General features: G+C 49.3%; 1 protein-coding gene across 4 annotated transcripts in view; it reads left to right on the top strand.

Moving 5' to 3' along the window:
* Window positions 1-21,183, top strand: part of ARRB1 (arrestin beta 1) — a 79,526-nt gene that overhangs the window by 31,424 nt on the left and 26,919 nt on the right. For all 4 annotated transcript variants that reach the window (XM_081539671.1, XM_081539672.1, XM_081539674.1 and 1 more), the window contains exon 2: window positions 20,234-20,264. In XM_081539671.1, the coding sequence (XP_081395797.1) occupies window positions 20,234-20,264 (31 nt within the window). The remainder of the gene's footprint in view (window positions 1-20,233; window positions 20,265-21,183) is intronic.

Genomic DNA, 21,183 nt, shown 5'->3' with positions numbered 1-21,183 from the left:
GGGTAGCTGTGAGGATTAAATGAGACGAGAAATGTGAAAGGATCAAACGGCACCTGGGACATGGCAGTCAGTCCCTAGACACATTTTCTTCAGTCCTCTCTCTGGGCCTCTGACTCCCTAGTGGTAAAAAGAGGCCCATTGTAGCAGTTGGATCCCACTTTCTCTCGAGCGTGTTTTATGGTCAGGCAGACTGTGCCCTTAGCCGGGGATTCATAGGAAGCAGCAGAATTGAGGATGCCCCCCAACAGCCCTCGGAAAAGCCTCCCTTCTCCCCTCCCTCTCAGAGGCAGGCCTCCTTTCAGTTCCTGGCCCGCTGAGCGTTTCCCATCATTCCCAGGGATGGCTGATGGGAAAGGCTGAGCTCACTGCTCCCTGGGGAGGGCGATGGGTGGAGGGAGGAGAGGGAGAGGCTGGCGGCAGCTGCTTGGAGAGAAGGGCAGAGGAGATTTACGGAGGGAGAGGTGAGGTTATCAGCGCTCAGGAGGATGGGAGAGGGTGAGGCAGGGCCTCCAGGCTGAGCCTTGGAGAATGGTAAGCCCTTCCTCAGCCTCCTCCACCGAAGCCCCGGCCGTGCTGCTCTGTGTGTCTGCCAGCTGCCCCTTCTGAGAGGCCCTGGGGTCCAGGGGAGTGTGTATGTATGCTGGGGATGGGAGGAGGGTGTCATAGGCCAGCAGAAACTGCAAGTGAGAGATTGCTGCCAGAGAGAAATACCTTCCCCTTCCTGAGAAGAGGGCCATCTCAGCCAGCATACATCTCCACTCCTTCCCTCTGCCCAGAAATCGGTCACCTTTTGGTTCATCATCTGTCTTCACTGCACTTCTCTTATTTGCATGTGTGGGGGTGTGTGTGGGGGTGTAATAACACCATTAGGGGATTTGAGAGACTCAAATGAGATAGTGATTTTGAAATGTACACTCTGCTATATAAGGATGTGTGATTCTGTGCATACGCACATCACTTTGACGTTCTCTCTTCTGCACCTTGACGACCTGGCAAATTCTTAATCATCCTTCAAGTCCTAGCTCAGATGTCACCTGCTCTTTGTAACTCTCTCAGCAGCCCCCGTCTACCTGGGAAGAACAAAGCTGCTCTCTCCCCTGAGTTACCCTCTCTCTAACCCTCTCTGGGTGCCTTATGCAAGGATAGTTGTTCACAGTGGGCCTCCCCTACTGTTTGCAGGCAGTGCATTCACCACAGGCCCCTCCATTTCTCAAGGCCACAGTGGCTGTGGTAGGACAGAGGCAGGATGGTGAAGGCACTGGAGGAGCTGGTCTCCTGGAGTCTGGCCTTGGCAAAGTCCCCACATGGCAGTCCAGTCCTTAGAATCGTGCAGATTCCCATGATGGACTCAATCAGATTCAGGGACTCCGCTCAAAGCAGGTGGCCATTCATCCATGTATAAGAGCCCTTCACTTTCTGTGATGCACATACTCATGCCTGCTGCCCAGGACCTCCTGTACATAATCAGGACACCAAAGGGCCATGTTGGCCATGACGTTTCCTCAAGAGGGTGAAACCTCAGCCAAGGGAGGGGGAGAGTCTGTTTAGGCCCTAAGGGGTGTATTCCATAAGCTCACCTACCACACTCTGGGCTTCCCTCATAGGTCAGTTGGTAAAGAGTCCACCTGCAATGCAGGAGACCGCAGTTTGATTCCTGGGTCGGGAAGATCCGCTGGAGAAGAGATAGGCTACCCACTCCAGTATTCTTGGGCTTCCCTTGTGGCTCAGCTGGTAAAGAATCTGCTTGCAATGTGGGAGACCTGGGTTTGATCCCTGGGTTGGGAAAATCCCATGGAGAAGGGGAATACTACCCATTTCAGTATTCTGGCCTGGAGAATTCCGTGGACTATACAGTCTATAGACAATACAGTCTACGGCAGCAGACTGGTCCTGCTCGACCAGGACCTAATCATGCCTCGATTAATATACTAGGCACTCATTAGAGTTCTCTTACTGCACCAACTACTCAGTTTCTCTGGGCCTTGGCTGGTCTTGGAGGGTCTGCCCTATCTGAAATGTTCTATCAAGTTCTTAGAGGGCCTTGGGCCTCCCTGGTGGCTGAGATGGTACAGAATCTGCCTGCAATGTGAGTAGATATGGGTTCAATCCCTGGGTCAGGAAGATCCCCTGGAATAGGGAATGGCTACCCACTCTAGTATTCTTGCCTGAAAAATCCCATGGGCAGAGGAACCTGATGGGCTGCAGTCCATGGGGTGACAGAATCGGACATGACTGAGCAACTAAAACCACATCCACACACGCACATTGAGCTCTTATCCGCAGCTTTTTTGCAATGGCCAACCTCTGGTCCCTAAGGCCCCAGTCATTGGCTCAAAACTGGTTTCAAACCAGACAAACCACTGAACATTAAAGTCCTGCTACACCTCCCAGGTGGGCCATCCCGTGTCAGTTCTCCAAATACCCTTAGTCATTGCTTTAAGGGACATCCGTTTTATTAAGAACCTCCTATGTGCAAAGCTCTGTGATAACATATTAGATATATTTTTCTAATTTTATACCCATTTTCCAGATGGGGTAACAAAAGTTTCAAAGACATTAACATACCTGTAATGCATGAGTACTCAGTGATAATGCTAGGATTTGAACTCAGGCGTTTGGATTAGAAAACAGAATCAAAGTGTCGTACACGACCGAGCGACTTTCACTCACCACACTCCAGGATCCCCAACAGGCTTATATCCCAGTGCCTCAGGCCCACCAGCTACACAGAGAGGGCCAGGTAAATGTTGGGAGATGCGGCATGGTGGTCAAAGGTGCCTCCACCTCCTCTCTGTCTTCCCCCATCTCTCCAGAGCCCTGGACATCCTTGCTCATCCTGACACTTCTGGTGCCTCTCAGTGCCCTAGTCCTACCATATAGTGAACTTGGATTATGTTCCAGGCATAGGCAGACATCAGCCCATTCATTCCCCTCCACACCCTGGAGGTGGTCTTACCTAGGTGAGGACAGGTGAGGTGAGGAGCCATGAAGTGCCAGGGTAGAGATCTGGACCCTGTTCCCAATTAGTCTCTTCCATTTCCTTCAACATTTGCATGGTCTCCTTAGGGTTTGAGGAAAGATGACCAGAGTCTCCAGGTTGGGGAAGGTGGAGCTGGTACTGAGTTGTCACTCCAGACAGGTTGGTGGCTAAGGCCTAGCACTATTCCTCCCAGCAGGTTTCTCACACCCCGCCCTCACCCCCAAAGTCATGTGAGGAGCAGGTGGAAGGGGGCTTACCAAGGGGTGAGGTTCAGAGATTCCCCAGAATGCCCCTCCCTGCTCGCTGTCTCACTGAGGGCAGCTGCTCTTGGCTGGCCTCGCTGTGCCCACCTCGTCTGCAAGCCTGTGTGTTCTTGGAAGTAATGGAAATGCATTTCTTAAAAATGCTCAGTAATACCAGGCCTTGGTCTCTGCCCAGCACTCTGGCCTCCCAGGAACTCCTCATACCCATCACCTCCTCTCTGCTGCCCGTGCCTGTACGATGTAATGTGACCCTCACTGAGAGTCAGTGATCCAGCTGAACCCTGTCCATCAGGGACCTGTCCAAGGCCACCCAGTGAGTCTGTTTCTTGTGGGGGATAGTGATAATGGTTAGTATCATCACCACTGACAGAGCTCTAACTGTGTGCCAGGGCCTCACTGAACACTCTAGATGGCTGAAGCACGGGCTGATGAGGCAGCAGCCTTGCCTAACCGCAGCCCATAATTCCTTTATGTTGCACCTTGTTTGTGCACAGCCCCTGCCCTGGAGCAGCTCCCATCCTGGGGGGCAAACTCCCACTGGATCACGCCCACACAGGAGGTGTACAAGATAGTGCCCTCAGCCTGGAGGCTTGGTCAAGCCCCCCTTGAAGGAATAATGCCTTTTCCCTGCTTGAATTGTCCTCAAGATTAAACAGGAGGAATAGATCAAATACTTAGCATATGACAAATAAATACATGATAAATCTTTAAATATTGTTATTGTGGTTTGGGGGGTTTGCTTTCTAAAGTTTAATAAAACTACTCAGTTAAAAGTTTCAAAAGAAGGGTAACTTCATGATTTTGAGATGACAGGCGCACATTTTATATCTGTAATACAACTATTTCAGAGAACCTCTTACGTTGGAACTATACCGCAGGATGACCAATAATGAAAGTATTTGGCTTGGAGCACACTTAGGACAAATTGTACCTTTCAACAGTATCTAATTCTTTTAAAACTCAGAAGTGTTGTTACTATATTTTTACTTCCTCATATATCAAGTAGATGGTTTGAACTGTTTATATTTCTTATTTCTACTCTGTGACTTTGAGAAAGTAATTTAATTTGTCTGTGCTTCATCATAGATAGAGTGGGGAATGAGAATATCTACCTTACAGGGTTCTTGTGAGGATTAAATGAGTTAAATATAGTATTTAGAATAGTACCTGACCAGGTGGCTCTGCGGTAAAAAAAAGTCTGCCTGTAATGCAGGAGACATGGGTTTGAACCCTGGATCGGGAAGATCCCCTGGGGAAGGAAATGGCAATCTACTCCAGTATTCTTGCCTGGAAAATCATGGGGCTGCAGAAGAGTCGGCCACGACTTAGCGACTAAATAACAATAACAGTAGGTTATATTGAAAATAATTATTACTATTTCTTTATAAGAAAATATAGCCAGATTTAGTTACTAAATCCAGTCAGGTTGTTCTTCAGTTAATGTTCGCTAAGTACTGGCTGGTCCTGGGCTTGTCTGGGTCTTGATCTTGGGGCTCAGCTGCTCCTGGCTCTGCCCAGGGGCCTGGGCTTCCCGCTCGGTTTCTGCCTCTTGCTCCTAGCCCCCAGGGCTCCGGGTGAGGCTGAGCTCATAAAAAGTGTCGGCAAAGCACTTTATGGATCGATGCTAACTAATAGCAGCTCCCTGGAGCTGGCATGTGTAGGGAAGAAGATGATCATGGAGGCAACTTGCAGTAGGCTCAGGGGCAGCCCCTGGGGAAGGGCAGTGATATCCTCAAGGCAGGACCGGCCCTGCCTTCCCTCCTCCCTGTCGCCTCCTGCCACTTTAGCCAGCAGTGAGTGCAGACAGAGTTTGGAGATGGATGGGGAGTATTAGTGGCCACATAGGGAAAAGAGTTGCCCATTTCGTGGCAGAGTCAGGAGCATAGATCCATCCAGCCCACACATCTGGTCACTTCCACCCAGATCTGGGGGCACGGCCTCTCTTGGGCATCCTCTTGTCAAGGCTCTCTCAGTCAGCTCCATCACCGTCTCTCAAGAAGTCAGCATTCCTAACTGAAACAGACAGATGCTGGCCTTTGCCCAGACACACGGCTATCTTAAGAATGGCAGAACAGCTTCCTTTCAGTCATGGGCATGAATGGGAAGTTGGCATGGGGTCTTGTGCAAGGGAAGATGTGGGCGAGACTTCCCCCAGTTCTGCCCCAGGGGGAAGTCCTTCTCTGTGTCTCAGACTGAAATGAAGTCTGTTTTGGAAACTGCTGAGGAGGCAGCAGACAGGGCGTTCTCTGCCCTCTGGGGTTCATAGTCAGATGGAGGAGGCATGGTCTTATTCAGGAGAGGCACCAGTCTGATGGAGGACCTGGGGAGGGGCGGGGAGGGGTGAATGTGGCTTCTGTTTCCTGGGACTTCCTATCTTACAGAAGGGACATAGCCCTCTTGCCTTCTAGCAGCTCCTTGTCTGAGGGTGGAGGCATTAACTTTGTCTGCAGGGGCCTCCTATCTGATGGAGGAGTCGTGGCCACTTTCTTCTCCAGGGAATTCTTATCTGATAGAGGAGATAGGACCTCTGTCCTCAGGAAGGCCCCTTGTCTCTCTAATGGGGGAGGCTCATCTTGTTCTCTCACTCAAGAAGCCCCATTTGACGGCTTCTGCCTTTGCTCCCTGCCTTCCTGGCCTGAATCATGGGGAGCCCTGGTCTACAGGCAATAGCCACAGAGAGAGCTGGGCAGAGTACTGGGCTAGTGTGCTGTGGGGCAGGGAAGAAGGGGGTGCTTTAGAAGAGCTCCTGTAGCAAGTAAAGGTGGCATGGAAGAGGCTTCCCATGTGACAGTCTGATGGAAGGAGGTGACTGGCTGTGATGAGTACTCACTGGGGATCAGGGAGGAGCCTCCTTCAGGCTGGAAAGGGAAACTCGAGGGTCACTCGGGAGCCCCTGTCTGCCTGCAGGCTAAACTTCTGGGGTGGAAAGGGCCTGGGAGACCCTCACTTTCTGCCTGTCCGTGTGCAGGCCGAGTGCTCTGAGCCCAGAGACATCCGCCCTCCAAGACGTGAGAAGCCCAGAGAAGAGGAAACAGGACGCTATCAGGAACGCCTTTTCCTTTTCTTTGTAACTAACCCACTCACTCTGGGCTGGGGAGAGCCGATCCTACCCGGCCTGCTCCAGCCTGCTGCTGCCGCCTGCAGCCCCCACCCCCGCGCTGCGTCTTCCACGGCCTCCCTCCTCCCCACACAGCCCCCCACCTGGCTCGGCTACTGCTCCTGGGCTGGTCCCTTAATTCCACCGAGACTCAGGGCTCTCATCTGTAAAATGGGGTAAGACTTCCTATCTGCCTCACGAGGAAGTTTGTTTTGTCCTCTCTTTATAGGATTTACATAATGCATTCCTTTATCTCTGGGATTCACCTTGAGCACTTCCTGTGTGCTGACCTCTGGGGCAGGCGGGGACAGAGAGTATAGGCGAGGAACAGGTGTGGGCAGACAGGAAGTCTGTTTGGGACTTGTGTGAGGAGTCTGGGACTTCGGAGTACACATGTCCCAAGGCTAGTGGCTGTGGGGTCAGAGCGGGTCTGGCTGGAGATGGAGGTTTGGCTTACCAGCATCCGGTGGCAGCTAAAGTGGCCGGGTGGGTAGAGTCACCAAGGGAACTGCTTGTCATGGGTCCTGGGAGGGGGTGGAGACCAGGCCCCGGAGGCTACAGCAGAGAGCTGGGCACAGGGCAGGGATGGGCGACCACTCAGCCAGGGCTCCAGTGGCTATGAGAAACGGGCCTGGGATGGGGTCACTGCATGGTGCTCATGGGAACTTTGCTTTGGCAGGCTGGGTGTGGGGGTCTGTGGGAAAGACGGGCCTTTGGATGAGGAGGCAGTAATTACTGCAGAGGCGCTAGACATCAAAGAAGGTGGTCAGTCAGATTGGCATCTTCTTTTCTTTTTGGCCTCACGGTGAGGTATACGGGATCTTTGTTTCCCGACCAGGGATTGAACCCATGCCCTCTGCAGTGGAAGTGTGGAGTCTTAACCCTGGACTGCCATGAAAGTTCCAGCTTAGCCTTCTCTTATTCTCATTTCAGTTAGTCCTTTGCTGGCCAGAGGGCTGCTGTGGGAGCACTTGTGTATTTGTGTGGTGTGTATATGGTGTATGTTGTGAGAGTTGTAGGTGACGTGTATGGGGTGGGTGATGCAGGTATGCACGTGGAGTGTGCTTAGTATTGGTGTGTGTAAACTGTGTATGTGGTGTGTATAAGTGTGAGGGATATACATGTGATATGAGGTGTGAAGCATACATGATGTGTATGTGTGGTGGAGGTGTGCATGGCATGTGTGCATAATGTGTGTTTTACATAGGTGTGTTGTCTGTAGATGTGTGTGGGGTATGTGTATCTTTGTATGTGTATGGTGAGTATAGTGTACGTGGTATGTGTGTGTGTGTGTGTGTGTGTGTGAGGTGTGTAGAGTTTGTCTATGTGGCCATGTTCAGATCCTTGTTCCGCAGTGCATATGGGAGACTGGTGCTGAGTCATCTGCTTGGGCTGAAAACTCAGAAGCATCCACCAGAGTTGTGGATTTCCCTTCCCTACTCAGGTTGCCCCCAACAGTGCACTGGTAAGAACTGGCTGTCCAGAAAAAGGGGGGTGAGGTGGGGTTATAGCATTTGCCAGTTTCTGTGGTGTAAATTCTCCCACCAAGGACTTCACCCTACTAATGTGATGTCATTGAACATGGAGTTGGAAAGAGACGCACAGTGGGACACCATCTTTATAGTAAAATTCAGTAAAATAATAGTAAGTGGTAAGTTTTGAGTATGTCTTCCTTTTGATTTTATAAATATTTTTCATATTTATTTATTTTTTTTGGCTGCACTGGGTCTTTGTTGCTGCACAAGTACTTTCTCTAGTTGCGGCGAGCAGGGGCTACTCTTTGTCATGGTGGCTTCTCTTGTTGCCGAGCACAGGCTGTAGGCACCCGGGCTTCAGTAGTTGCAGCTCCCGGGCCCTAGAGCACAGGCTCAGTAGTTGTGGTGCCTGGGCTTAGTTGCCCCATGGCATGTGGGATCTTCCCAGACCAGGGATGGAACCTGTGTCCCCTGCATTAGCAGGTGGATTCTTAACCACTGGACCACCAGGGAAGCCTCCCCCTCTTTGTTTTTAATATAGTTTATTTAATTGTAATCTTGGTTCAGGCTGTCTCACCGTCAGCACTGTTAACATTTAGCCTTGAGGTTCTTTGTTGGGGGCAGGGAGGGGGCTGGGCTGCTCATTGTGCGCACAGCATCCCTGACCTCCACCTGCTAGACGCCAGTAGCACCCCTCCCCCAAGTCATGACCATCCAGATGTCTCCAGACACAGCCAAATCTCCCCTGGGGGGAGCAGATTTACCCCAGTGGACAGTTATTTAACCCCCAGTAGAGAGCCATTGGCAATGGCTGTGTTTAACAACTAGATCACAGAATTCCTACAGGTGTGACAGTTGGCTCTGAATGAGCCTGTACCAGCCGGTTTCAGCACATCGTGACCACTGTGTCTGGCTAAATATAAGGCCTGGGTTTTTCTCTCCACAGTTCTTTCTCTGGAAAGAGCCGCTACCCTAAGCTGTAGCTGTCAGTCTGGACAGAGGGCTCTCTGACTGCGGAGGGCTCTCAGCCCCTGACTGGTCCCCAGAGTGGTTGATGAAGCGTTAGAGATCCACCACCGTGCTGAATTGTTCTGATGTTCTATGAAATGTGAGAATACTGAGGAAAGTAATACGTCTGAATTAATATTTCGTTTTAATATAATACGCTGTTCCCCAAAAGTTTATATGTTCAAATTGGAAAAAAAAAAAACAAACTCCCTCCCCCCAAAAGCCTCAAGCAAATAAAATTTTAGATAAAGTCTTCCCACTGAGAAAATCACGGCTGCTGCCTGTCTGGGGCCGCCCTGCGTGTAAGGTGCTCCTGTTAAGGTCACGCACACCCGTGTCTCATTCTGGTGGCCACGCTGTCCACCTCTGATTCGCCTGTTGACTCAGGTACTGCTTTTACCCATCTTCAAGCTCAGCATTCAGCTTTTGTTTATTTGTTTATTCATTCATTCAAAATATTTATTCAGCACCAATTATATACCAAGGAAGATGATGGAGGAAGAAGGGGTTCCTGCTCTCTGGAGTTTGTCAATATTTCAGCTCCATGCCGTCCACTGAGGAGTGGAGATGTGCAGGCTCGTGTGGGTGCTGAAGGGACACGGACAGAGTGGAGGAGGGGAAGGGAGACGTGTGTGTGTGTGTGTGTGTGTAGGACAGCGGTTGTGTGCCTGGAGCCAAGCTGGGCACACCATACATTGAATCATCCCACCCGCCTGCTGTGCTTCTAACAGAGGGTTTTGTTTATTTGTGGAGTATCTCTCTGTCTCTCCCCCTTCTCCAGAATGTAGGTGCCCTGCAGACAGGGCACAGGGGCCTGTATCTCCTGGAGGTAAGAACAGTGTCAGGTCCAGAGATTGGAAAAACAAAAGGAAGAAAAAAGCAAGGCGGGAAGTAGCCAAGATGAGTGGCAAGAGGGAAGGAGGAAGGGGTCAGGGCAAGGCCACTTTAAGCTGAAGCAGTCAGGGAAGGCTTCTTGGTTGAGGTGGTATTTGGCAGGAAGGATGGGAGGGACTGCAGTGGGGGAACCAGTGGAAAGGCTGTTGCAGAGAGAGGGAATAGCAGGGTATGTCCCTGGAGATTTCCGGAATGTGAAGGTCTAAACTAGGAAAAGAATGTCATAAACTGCTGTTTTCTATCCGAGACAGGGAGGGAGACAGCCAACTAAAAAATCTTCTCTCTCTCCAGTGGCGGTAACATAACCATCCCGTCCCACTTAAGGGACATCTGGGCAAGAACTCTCCCCTGGGCTCTGGAGGGAAGGCAGAATGTTGGCCCAGCGAATGAGGATAATAACAATAGTCATCACCATACCAACGACGTCTGCTTCCCTTTATCATTCCCTACTAGGTCCCAAGGCTTTGTATACGCCTTCACCTATGGGGTAGACATCAACCCCATTTTCCAGACAACTGAAAGTATGCTTCAGAGAGGAAGCGAAAGTGAAGGTCACGCAGGACCCAGGCGGGGTCTGCTTACTTCAGCGTCTGCACGGTTTCCTCTGCCAGCACCCTTCTCTTCCTGCCTCTCGACCCCCGAGAAGTCTGGACAGCATTCAAGTGCGGTCTGTGGGCTCTCTGGGATCCAGCTGTCGGCCCGCTTGGTGAAATTTTTATTAGCTTTTGATTTTTGGACCTCTGGTTTTATGGCTTACTAGAACATGGGCCAAGCTCCTTTAAGAAACTACCCCCCTCTCCCCATGGCCACCTGGTGGCTCTTCTCCTCCCTCACTCTGCAGCTCCTGAAAGTGTTCACAAGTACGGATCATGGCTAGAAAAGTGGACACATGAATGTGGGCAGGAGGCTGGAGCAATAGCTGTGTGCCTAGGAGCCTGTGAGAAGTCCGAAGTCCTGGAGCTCAACTTGGCCAGACCCCCATCCACTGCCCCTCACCCCTCGGGCCTGTGCCCAGGGAACCAGCAGCCTGAGGCCCTCCTCCTGGTCTGTGACTCTGGGCACACCAGTCTCTTTGCACCTGTTTCCTGGCCTGGGTGCAAGATTCTTCTCTCCTTTGGGCTTCAGTGTTTCCATCTGGGAAATAAAGCAGGCTGAACGCTCCCCAAATCTGTGAAACAGGGGTGACCTTTCCTATCTTCCTGCCTCCTCCTCCTCTCCTGGGCTGTCCTGAGAAGCAGGTGCACTAATGGAGGGTAAACAGGAAGGCAGTGTTCTGACACAGGGAGGGCTGTTCCGTCCTGGAAGAGCAGAGCAGCCTGTACACAAATAACCCTACTACCAGGGAGAGTGTGAGAAGGGCCCTAGAAACCTCTTTGCTGCCACAGCCACCTGCTCCTCACACCTCCCTGCTCCCTGATGGCTGTTCTCATACCCAGGGAAGTGGGTCAGAATGTAGGGCGGGTGTACCTGAGGGTGAACACCCCCTTGCAGGTCCCCACCCTGCCCAGCTGACCATGACTGCCATCAGGGGCAGGGATAGGGAAAGGGATGGGGTTATGGCATCTCTGCGTCCAAGAGACAGCCCCAGCCATTCTCCTCCCCACTAAGTGTCTATGGCTCTTATTGCTTTCTGGATATGGTCTGAGTTCCTGAGTCTGGCATTCGAGACCATGCACACCTAGCCCAGGGTCTGGGGTGTGGAGATGCTTTGTGACTAGCAGGGAGGTGCGTGGACCCTTCTCAGGCCCGTCCTCCTCCCTGGTACTCTTCCTAGGCACCGACATACTTCAGCTTGCCCACTATCTCCCAAACACCCACTGGACTCAGTGGCGCTCCCCAATCTCCACGAGCAGTGCTGTCACCTCTTCCACACCTGTGTGTGTGCTTGAAGATCCCCCTCATTGATACTGCCTTCCTTGAAGCCTTTCCCAGTCCCCCAGACAGAACCACACAATCCCATCTATAGTGTAGTATTGTAAGTGGTGAAAAGTGTCATCTCTTTAGCGAGACTGCTTGGGTTTCAGTATCTAGCTGTGCCCCTTACTAGCTCTGTGACCTTGGGCAAATGACTTAGACTCTCTGTGTCTCAGTTTCCTCATCTGAGAAATGGGAACTATAATCATACCTTCTTTAATGTTGGCAGAAAAACAAGTGAGTTCATATTTAAGACACACTTAGAGCAGTGACTGGCACCTGGTTTCTCTCCTGGATGAGATTTCTGTTGTTGATTGAGATTAATATCTGAAGTTTTCCCCACATTCACTGTATTCGTAGCATGAATTTTTGGATGCTCACAAAGGCTTGAACTGTTGCCAGTGCGCTCTCAGTTCACCGGCAGTGAATCCGCATTCATGGATAATCTCTTTCGGATGAGTTTTCTGATGTTGTGTAAGACATGTTTGGCTAAATGATTTCCCATAGGTGGCCCATTCATAGGGTTTCTCTCCTGTATGAGTTTTCTGGTACTGGCTTTGAGACTTTAAGTTATTTAGGGTTTCTAAATCTCAGGTTTCTCCTTTGAAAAATGGGAATGTTTAGATGGAATAATATCTTAATATGCTGAAGTTCTTAGCAAAGCACCTGGCTGATAGTGAAAGCTTAATGCATGGTGGCCATTGTGGTTGATGGGTTTGTCTCGTTTGGCTATACCACAGTTTTTTGTCAGCAGTGACCATGAATTATTCATCTTAGTGCCTGCAGAGCCTGGCAGTGGTAGGACTGTGAGAATGTTTACTGGGTAAGTGAATGATAAATGGAAGAGTCATTGGTCAGAGCTGAGCAGAGGCCCATTTGGGTGTATCAGTTATCTTCCTGGCTCAGCCTGATGCTGGCTGAGACCCTGCCCCTGTGAAGTATTTTCTAAACCCAGTGCCTATTGATCCTGACAGCCAAAGAGAAGCATAGATAGAAGGAGAAATCTATGGAGTCCACTCACCCAGGGCAAAGGATCCTTACCACCACCTTTTGAAACTTCATTCATCCTCGTTCTTGACTAATTTTCTCTTAGGGCATTCATTCAACAACATTCTACTGTATTTGTTTACTGAGCACCTCCTGTGGCCCAGGCATCATGCTGTGCCCCCAGGGATCCAGTGTCATAAGGTCTCCACTCTCATATAAGTTTTGTAAGGGAAGCGCAGGGTGAATAAACAGACTTTTACAGTGTGTAAATGCTGTGATGGAGACATACCGGGTGTGGGAGTCAGGGGACATCTAATCCCGACTTAGAGGAAGTCAGGGAAGGCTTCCTGGAGAAGGAGAACACTGAGGAGAAGGCACGGTATGCAGTTGTAACAGCTGACACAGCAGGCCTGGGGAAGGGTCTGAGGAATCACAGAGATATGGACTCTGGATTGTAAAGTTGCAATATCAGAGATTCTAACATCCATTCAGAATGATAGGATCCATATTTTCTCTACTTCACTTACAATATGTTTTCATTAGGACTTGAGACATATCTTGTTAGGGAAGCCCTGCATCTTTATGAAGTAATTGGTGCTCATTGGACAACATGGAAAAGTAAGGGATATAAAGGAGTGAGTGGGGTGGGCGGATGGAGTATCCTTCAACCCCTGTTGACATTTGGGCACATTTCCTTTCCTTATATTCATTTATTGGGTTTGTTTTTAAAACTGAGATATAATTTACATACCATAGTACTGGCAGTTTTAGTGGTTTTTAGTATTTTCACAAGGTTGTATAACCATCACCAATATCTAATTCCAGTTTTCAGCTCCCCAGAAAGAAACTCCTACCCACTGGCAATCACTTCCCATCCCACCTCCCACCAGCCTCTGGCAACCACCAAACTGCCTTCTGTCTCTGTGTAGTTGCCCATTCTGGACATTTCGAATAAATGGGATCAAACAATGTATGGCTTTTTGTGTCTGGCTTCTTTCACTTAAAATATGATGTTGATCCTTTCAAGGTTCATCCATGTTGTAGCATGAACCAGTGCTTCATCTCTTTTTATGGTTGAATAATATTCCATTGAATATATATGCCACAGATGAAAAACATATTCATCAGTTGGTGGCATATGACTGTTACGCATAATACCACAATGAACATTTTTGTGTGTGTGGACATCATTTTCAGTTTTCTTGGGTATCTACCCAGGAATGGAATTGCTGGGTCATATGTTAACTCAGTGCTGTTTAGAGGAACTGCCAGACTATTTGCCAAAGTGACTGCATCACTTTGTTAACCACCAGCAGTATGTGAGGGTTCCTGTTTCTCCACATCCTTGATAACACAGGTTTAGTGTTCTTTTTTTTTATTATAGGTCTCCTATTGGCTGTGAAATATCTCACTGTGGCTTTTTTTTTGGCCATGCTTCATAGCTTGTGGGATCTGAGTTCCCTGACCAGGGATCGAACTGGGGTCCTTGACAGTGGAAGCACAGAATCCTAACCACTGGATCACCAGGGAATACCCTTGTTGTGGCTTCAATTTGCAGTTCCCCAGTGACTAATCATCTTTTTATGTGCTTACTGGCCACTTGTATACCTTCTTTGAAGAAATGACTATTCAAGTTCATTGCTTGATTTTAATCAAGTTATTTGCCTGTTGTTGAATCATAATAGGATCTTTATATATCCTGGATACTAGACTCTTACTAGATACATGATTGGAAAATATTTGCTCCATTCTGTGGATTGTTTTTTCACTTTCTTGATAGTGACCTTTGAAACTCCAAAATTTTTAATTTTGATAAAGTGCAATTTATCTATTTTTTTCCTTAGTTGCCTGTGCTTTTGATGTCATGTCTAAGAAACCGTTGCCTTATCCAAGGTCATGTAGATTTATACATATGTTTTCTTCTAAGAGTTTTATAGTTTTTCCCTTTTTCCTCTTTCTTTCTTTTGCTGGGCCTCACATCATGTGAGATCTTAGTTCCCCCATCAGGGACAGAACTGGTGTGAGGTTGGGGGAGTTGTTTTTTTGCATATGGATATCCAGTTGTCCAAGAATCACTTGTTGAAAAGACTGTTTTATCTCCTTTGTCTTCTCTTTGTTCCCTTGTTAAAAATCAATTGACTGTAAATAGATGGGCTTGATTCTGGACTCTCAATTTTGTTCCATTGATTTCTATGTCTGTCTTTATGCCAAGATCACACAGTCTTGGTTACTGTAGCTTTGTAGTAAGTTTTGAATTTGGAAGTCTGAGTCTTCCAACTTTTTTTTTCAAGATTGTCTTGGGACTTCCTGGTGGTCCAGTAGTTAGGATTCTGCTCTTCCTCTGAGGAGGGCACAGGTTGGATCCCTGGTCAGGGAACTAAGATCCACAATGCCTCAAGGCAAGGCCAAAACAAAACAGACAAAAAAAGAGGGCAAAGTGAGACAGAGACACTCAAGCAAATAATTACAATAAAAATTATATTTTAAAAAAGATTGTCTTCACTATTATATTTCTGTATAAATTTTAGGATTGGCCTGTCAATTAATGCAAAAAAATCCAGCTGGAATTTTTATAAGTATTACATTGAATTCATAGATAAGTTTGAGGAGTGTTGCCATCTTAACAACCTCCAGTCTTCTCCTTCTTTCTTTTGGATATTTATTGAGTATAAATTTGAGCTCATGCCAAACATACTGTTTTGATTCCTGATTTCTGCTTAATATTCTACCATAAGCATTTCCCTGTGTTATGAAAGATGCAAGCATACTTTCAGTGCTATGCAATATACCATTGTTTGGCTGTACTGTACAAAATGATAAACTCTTGGATGTTGGGTAATCTGTCCAGGAAGGTACTTTGTTCTGGGTCCTTTGTGATGCAGGCTTCTCCCTACAGGCACAAATGGGTATTTGGGAGGACTGGTAGCTCACAGAAAAGCAGCAGAATCAGAAAATAGGATCTAACAGGCTGCACAGACACTGATAGAGCATGTTTGTTCTAGGCATGCTCTCTACAACAGTGGGTTTTAAACATTTAAAAATTTGCACCATGATATTCATTTTACATTGTAACTCAGTTCACCTGAAACAGAAGTTTACTAAATGACACTTAAATTTTTAAAAAATTAGTCAGGAGACGCTAATCTGCTGTAGTTACAAATAACCCCCGAATCTTAGTGGCTCAAGAGGTTTCTCTCATGCTACCTGTCTGTCATTTAGCAGGAGAGCCCTGGAATTTAGTCTCTGGAGGCTTCCCCATCCAGATCATTGCTAGTTTCAATGACAGAGGAAAAAGGACATGGTAGGCAGAAGAACATCCCCCCTCCAACAATGTTTACATCCTAATCCTTGGAACCTTTGAATACGTCATATCCTGTGGTAAAGGGGAATTATAGGTGCAGATGGAATTGAGTTTCCTAAAATCAGTGGATCTTAAAGTAGGGAGCTGCATGTATTCATAAGGGTCTTTAAAAGTGGAAGAGGGAGGCAGAAGAGGAGGTCAGAGTGATGCAATGTGATAAGAACCTAACCTGGTGTTGCTGGGTTTGAAGATGGAGGAAGACGCCTTGAGACATGGAATGTGGGTGGAAAGGGCAAGAAAACACATTTACTCCTAGAGCTTCTGGAAAGGAACTCAGCCCTGCCAATACCTTGATTTTAACCTGTGCATGCCTGCTCAGTGGCTCAGTCATGGACTCTTTGCCACCCCATGGACTGTAGCCCACCAGCCTCCTTTGTCCATGGAATTTTCCAGGCAAGAATACTGGACTGGGTTGCCATTTCCTCCTCTAGGGGATCTTCCCCACCCAGGGATCAAATCCCCATCTCCTGCATTTCCTGCATTGGCAGGCAGATTTTTTTTTTTTTAAACCCCTGAACTACCTGGGAAGCCCCATGATTTTAACCTAGTGAACTTCTGAACTTAAAACTGTAAGATACTAAGTTTATGCTGTTGTAAACCACTAAGTTTGTGATCATTTGTTGTAGCTTCCATAGAAAATGAATATAAACAGCGTGGGGTCATCATGCACCAGCCCTTAAATACTTCTGCCTGGAAGTGACATATGGCATTTCTGTGCCTATTTCCTTGGCCAGAGCAAGCTGTATGGACATATCTAACTTCACAAGACTGGAGAAATTTGATCCACACATATGCCCAGCCTTAGAGGGGATGGAATATTGGTAAATACAATAATATCTACTACTTGCCATCTGCACCTTATACTTATATCTTCTATTCCATTCAACAACAACAACAACAAAAGTGCTAGTGGCAATTCTGTAAGTTGATGTCATTGTCAACTAATGGATTGTGACCCCTAGTTTGAAACACACTGCTCGACCGACCCTGCCTAATGGGCCACGTGACACACCCTTGGCCTAGCTGATTGGCCCAGGCATGGGACACCTGACCAAAACTGACCAATCAAATTCCTCTCCTGGGAATTTGGAATTGGGCCATTCAGCCAGTTAACAGTGGGAAGCAGAGCAGAGGCAGAGTAGAAACAGGGTCAGAGTGAGAGCCACATGCAAGCCAAAATGATGGAGGGGCAGTAAAGCCCTGAGTAAGCAGAGAGAGTTGGTCCACAGAGACAATGGAGCAGCCGCAAGGAGAGCAGCACAGGCAGGAGAACATGCATCCCCAGGGGGAGAGGTGGAGAGAGAGAGCCGCTGCCTGAGAGGTTGATGGCTTCCCCATTCCTGGCTCCAGCCCGCGTGCGTCCTGCCTGCATATCCTTCCCGTGAGATTTTTGCTTCCTTCTATACTGTCTCCTTTTCTTGAACTCTGCTTGGTGGGTGTCTGTTCCTTTTCTCCAGGGAGTCTTACTTAGCTAGAACGCCGCTGGCATTTCTTGTATGAGACCCAGCTTTGGCTCTGAGGATCAGGCTTGCGGGACATAGATGGGACTTGGGGATGAAACAAACCCAGGCATCCCACAGTCTGCAGGTTTGCCTTTGACTTCAGTCTTGCATGTTTGTGCTTGCTCTTCAAAGTGGACAGACAGAAGCCATCTGTGAGGTGCTGCACAGGTGGGGGTCCTGGTGAACTGGAAGCACCCCTACACGGGCCTTTTTTTTTCTGACAGTGTTGGGGTCAGGAAGCCAGTGGAGTTGTTTCAGGGACCGTTTGGCTGTGGGACAGAGTGGAAAGGACACAGGCTCTGGAGACAGATAGCCATCATTCACCTCTTTGAGCCTCGGTTTTCTCATCTCTGAATTGGGGTTGTGGAAGGATCCACTGCACTGTTTTGGGAAAAATACTCAGAGACACGACCACGACAAGGGTGTACAAGCCTAGAGGGCACGGTAGCTGCTGCTTTTGTTGTCTGAAGAAGCCATCAGCATCCTGCTCCCAGAGGACGTGGCCTGGGGGTGACTGAGTTAGCAGTAGGAAGTCCCCTGGTGCTGGGCTGGCTGGGCTTTCTGCCCCTCATCACCCTCACTCTCCTTCTCGCCCCTTACTCACTCTTTCATTACTTCCCCCTCCTCCTGTCCTCAGTTCCCCTCTTTTCTGTTATTCTTGATGCCGATAAAAACATCTGCTTTAGGAAAGCAGTAAGGTTGGACGTAAAATTACCTGCCCCCTTATATACTGTCAGAAGGCAGACAGACAGAACTGGATCTGAATCCTGACTTATTAGCCCTTTGCTTGCTGTGTGCTTCTGGGAAAATTCTTGCATCTCTCTGAACCTTAAGTTTATTATCTACAAAATGAGGATTATAATGCTCATTTCACAGTGATGTAATGAGAAGTAATTAATTGGGCACTCAACTAATGCTAGTTCCTTCTTTTAAATGTTAGTTCCTTCTTACTTTCTTCCTACCCGCCCTCCTTCCCTCTTTCCCTATCACTCCTCCTAGCTGCCCCCTGGTTCCCCGCCTCTTGTGGCCAGGGTGCCCCCGTCCCTCTCAGGGGTCACTGGGATGGCTTCTCCTGACAAAGTTCTTTGTGGCCTCAGGCGTTTGTGGCCTCTCCATTCCCTCTGACCCAGGGTTCCCGGAGGATGGACTGAGGCTTCTGGAAGCAGCGGGGGTTTCGGTGGCATGTCACTTCTCTGGTCTCCTCTGCAGATCCAGCCTTAGTTTGGGAGCTGTTGGTTCAAATCGTGTCATCTATATTTTTTTTTCTCACTTTAGTAATTATTATGCCCCAGCTGACTGTGGCATCTTCACACTCCAAACAATGATAAATATTTATGAGGAGGAGAAAACCCAGAACTCCTAGGGGAGATGGGGGAGGGATGTGCTAGGCTCCTATTTGCAAGCCAAGCTCAGACCCATCAGTGGTCCCTTGGGCCCGGAAGTAAGGGGTGGGAGTGATGGGGGGGTTTGCTATGGAGGCAGCACAGAGCCACAACCTCACTCTCCTTCTGAGAGGACTTGCTGTCGCTGTAACACTGTGGGCCTCACCCCGCCTTGCCCTGGAGGCCTGCTAAACCTGCCCCTCTTCGTGGCTGCTTTGCCGCTCTGTGTCTGCTCTCTCTGTGACTGTCTCTCCCTCTCGTTTGTTTGTTTTATGATCTCTCATTCCGTCTTTTACTGTCACACCTCCAGGGCCAGCATCCCTTTCCTCTCCCTCTTTCCCTCCCTGGCCTCCTCTAACACCCTCTTGTCTCTGGGTCTCTGTCTCTACCTTTATTCTCTCCCCCGTCAACATTCCTCAGAGCAGTTCTGGGGCTGGATGACGGGGGACAGGTGAGGGACTCCCAGACCAGGCTCGGCTAGAGACCAGGAGGAGCTGCAGAGGACCACCTCTGCCTGACTCCAAGTCCTGTGCTCTGCTGTGCCGTTCCAGGCACATCCCCTCCCTTCCTGGCCTCATGCTTCAGTTGATTCCTTCCCTAATTCATTCATTCATATTCTCAACTAATATTTACTGAGTGCTGGCTTCCTGCCATTCATGAACACAGGTATATTGAATACCTACCATGTGTGCCATTCTAGGGGCTTGGGACAAAACAGAGGACAAGAGACAAAGACCCCTGCCCTCGTGGAGCTAACCGACAGGGGTACATGTAACCCCAGCGTCAGTTGTGCAGTGAGTTAGGGAGCAGTGAGTGCTGTGGGAGAAGGGAAAGTACAGTGAGAGCACTGGGACTGCTGGGCAGGCGCAGGGTGAAGCTTCATCACATAAGGTGCGGGGCTGGGCCAGCGGATGCAGGTGGATCTATGGGGGGAGAGCGTCCCAGGGAAAAGGGACTGCTGAGGCAAGGAGTGCCTTGGTGTGTTGGAGGAAAGGCAAGCAGGCTTGTGACTGGAGGGGACGGGAGGGGAGTGGGAGAGGTGATGCTGAGAGGTAAAGGAGGTGGGCAGACACACAAGGCTGTGCCTCTGCGTGAGCTGGGGTGGTCTGACCTGTCTTGGAAGACTCCCTCCACCTGCTGGGTGAGGAATAGACCAAGGGGGCTTTCGAGGGCACCCAGGGGAGCTATAAAGGCAAGCACGGTGTCTCGGAGTGGTGGAGATGGTGAGACCTGATGATGCTCTCAGTGCTGTGTGGTGCCTGCAAGTCACTCCAGGCCCCTTGTTCTGGTCCTGCTGAGAGATGCCCTGCAGGCACCTTCCCCCAGGGCAGGATATGCTAACCTGACCTTCCCACTCTTTCTCTCCCCAGGGTGTTCAAGAAGGCGAGCCCCAATGGAAAGGTGAGTCTGTGGCAGCGCCACCCCAGCTCCTCTCTGTCCCTAAACTCTCCTTCTCTCTTGGGCGTCTTTACTGTCCTTGAAGGACTGGCACATTCTGTCCGAGGGGGAGACACAGCCCTGTCCTCCCTCGACCACAGTGACAGGGGCCCTGTCAGCAAACTGTCTGTCTGAGTGGGGCGGTACAACTCCCCTGGACTTTAGGGCACCCCTGCCCTGGCATGGGGAGACATGGCCTATCCCAGAGAGGCTGCCTTGCCTTGTGAGTGCAATAATTAGAGCTAGTGCCAAGGGCCTCAGGGAAACCGAGTCCTGACATGAGCGGTCCCCGGAGTCTCTACTGAACTCTGATATCCAGGGCAGCTCCCAGGGCCTGCCCCACTCTCTTTCTTAACACAGCCCCAGGCCCCATCCTACTTTCCTCACAGGTCATCAAATGGGTATGACTGACATCATTCCATGTCAGTTCTAGGCTGAGCCGGTGGGGGTTGAGGTAGGGTGTACTGAGATAAAAATAAGGCACAGCCCATGCTCCTCACAGCCAGATGGGGAAGGCAGACATAGAAACTGATCAATATAAAGTGCAAGTGTGCGATAGAGGTGCGTGGGGGCTGCAGACCCTGCCTGGGTGGTCAGGGATGGTTTCCCCGAGGAGAGATGCACTCCCAGGCAAGGTAGGGAGGAAAAGAGCATTTGAGGGATGAACATAAATCACAGGGCATCTGGGTGCCAAGAGAGGAGCAGAGGGAGCGGGAGCTGAGGTGGGGGTGGCAGAGCCGGGTCCTGGAGTCTTGGAGTTGGGCTTAGAAGCTAGGATTCCTGGTCAGGGCTGGCAGATTACATCATTGTGTGTGCCCACATCCCCCTTCTTTGCCCACAGCAGACATCACCAATCACTGGCCACCCTTTCCTGCTGAGGTGA

Source organism: Giraffa tippelskirchi, chromosome 11 (assembly GCF_054371585.1).
Source record: "Giraffa tippelskirchi isolate mGirTip1 chromosome 11, T2T-mGirTip1v1.2.pri, whole genome shotgun sequence".
In the NCBI taxonomy this organism is placed as follows: domain Eukaryota; kingdom Metazoa; phylum Chordata; class Mammalia; order Artiodactyla; family Giraffidae; genus Giraffa; species Giraffa tippelskirchi.
This window is presented reverse-complemented; position numbering and strand designations above follow the sequence as displayed.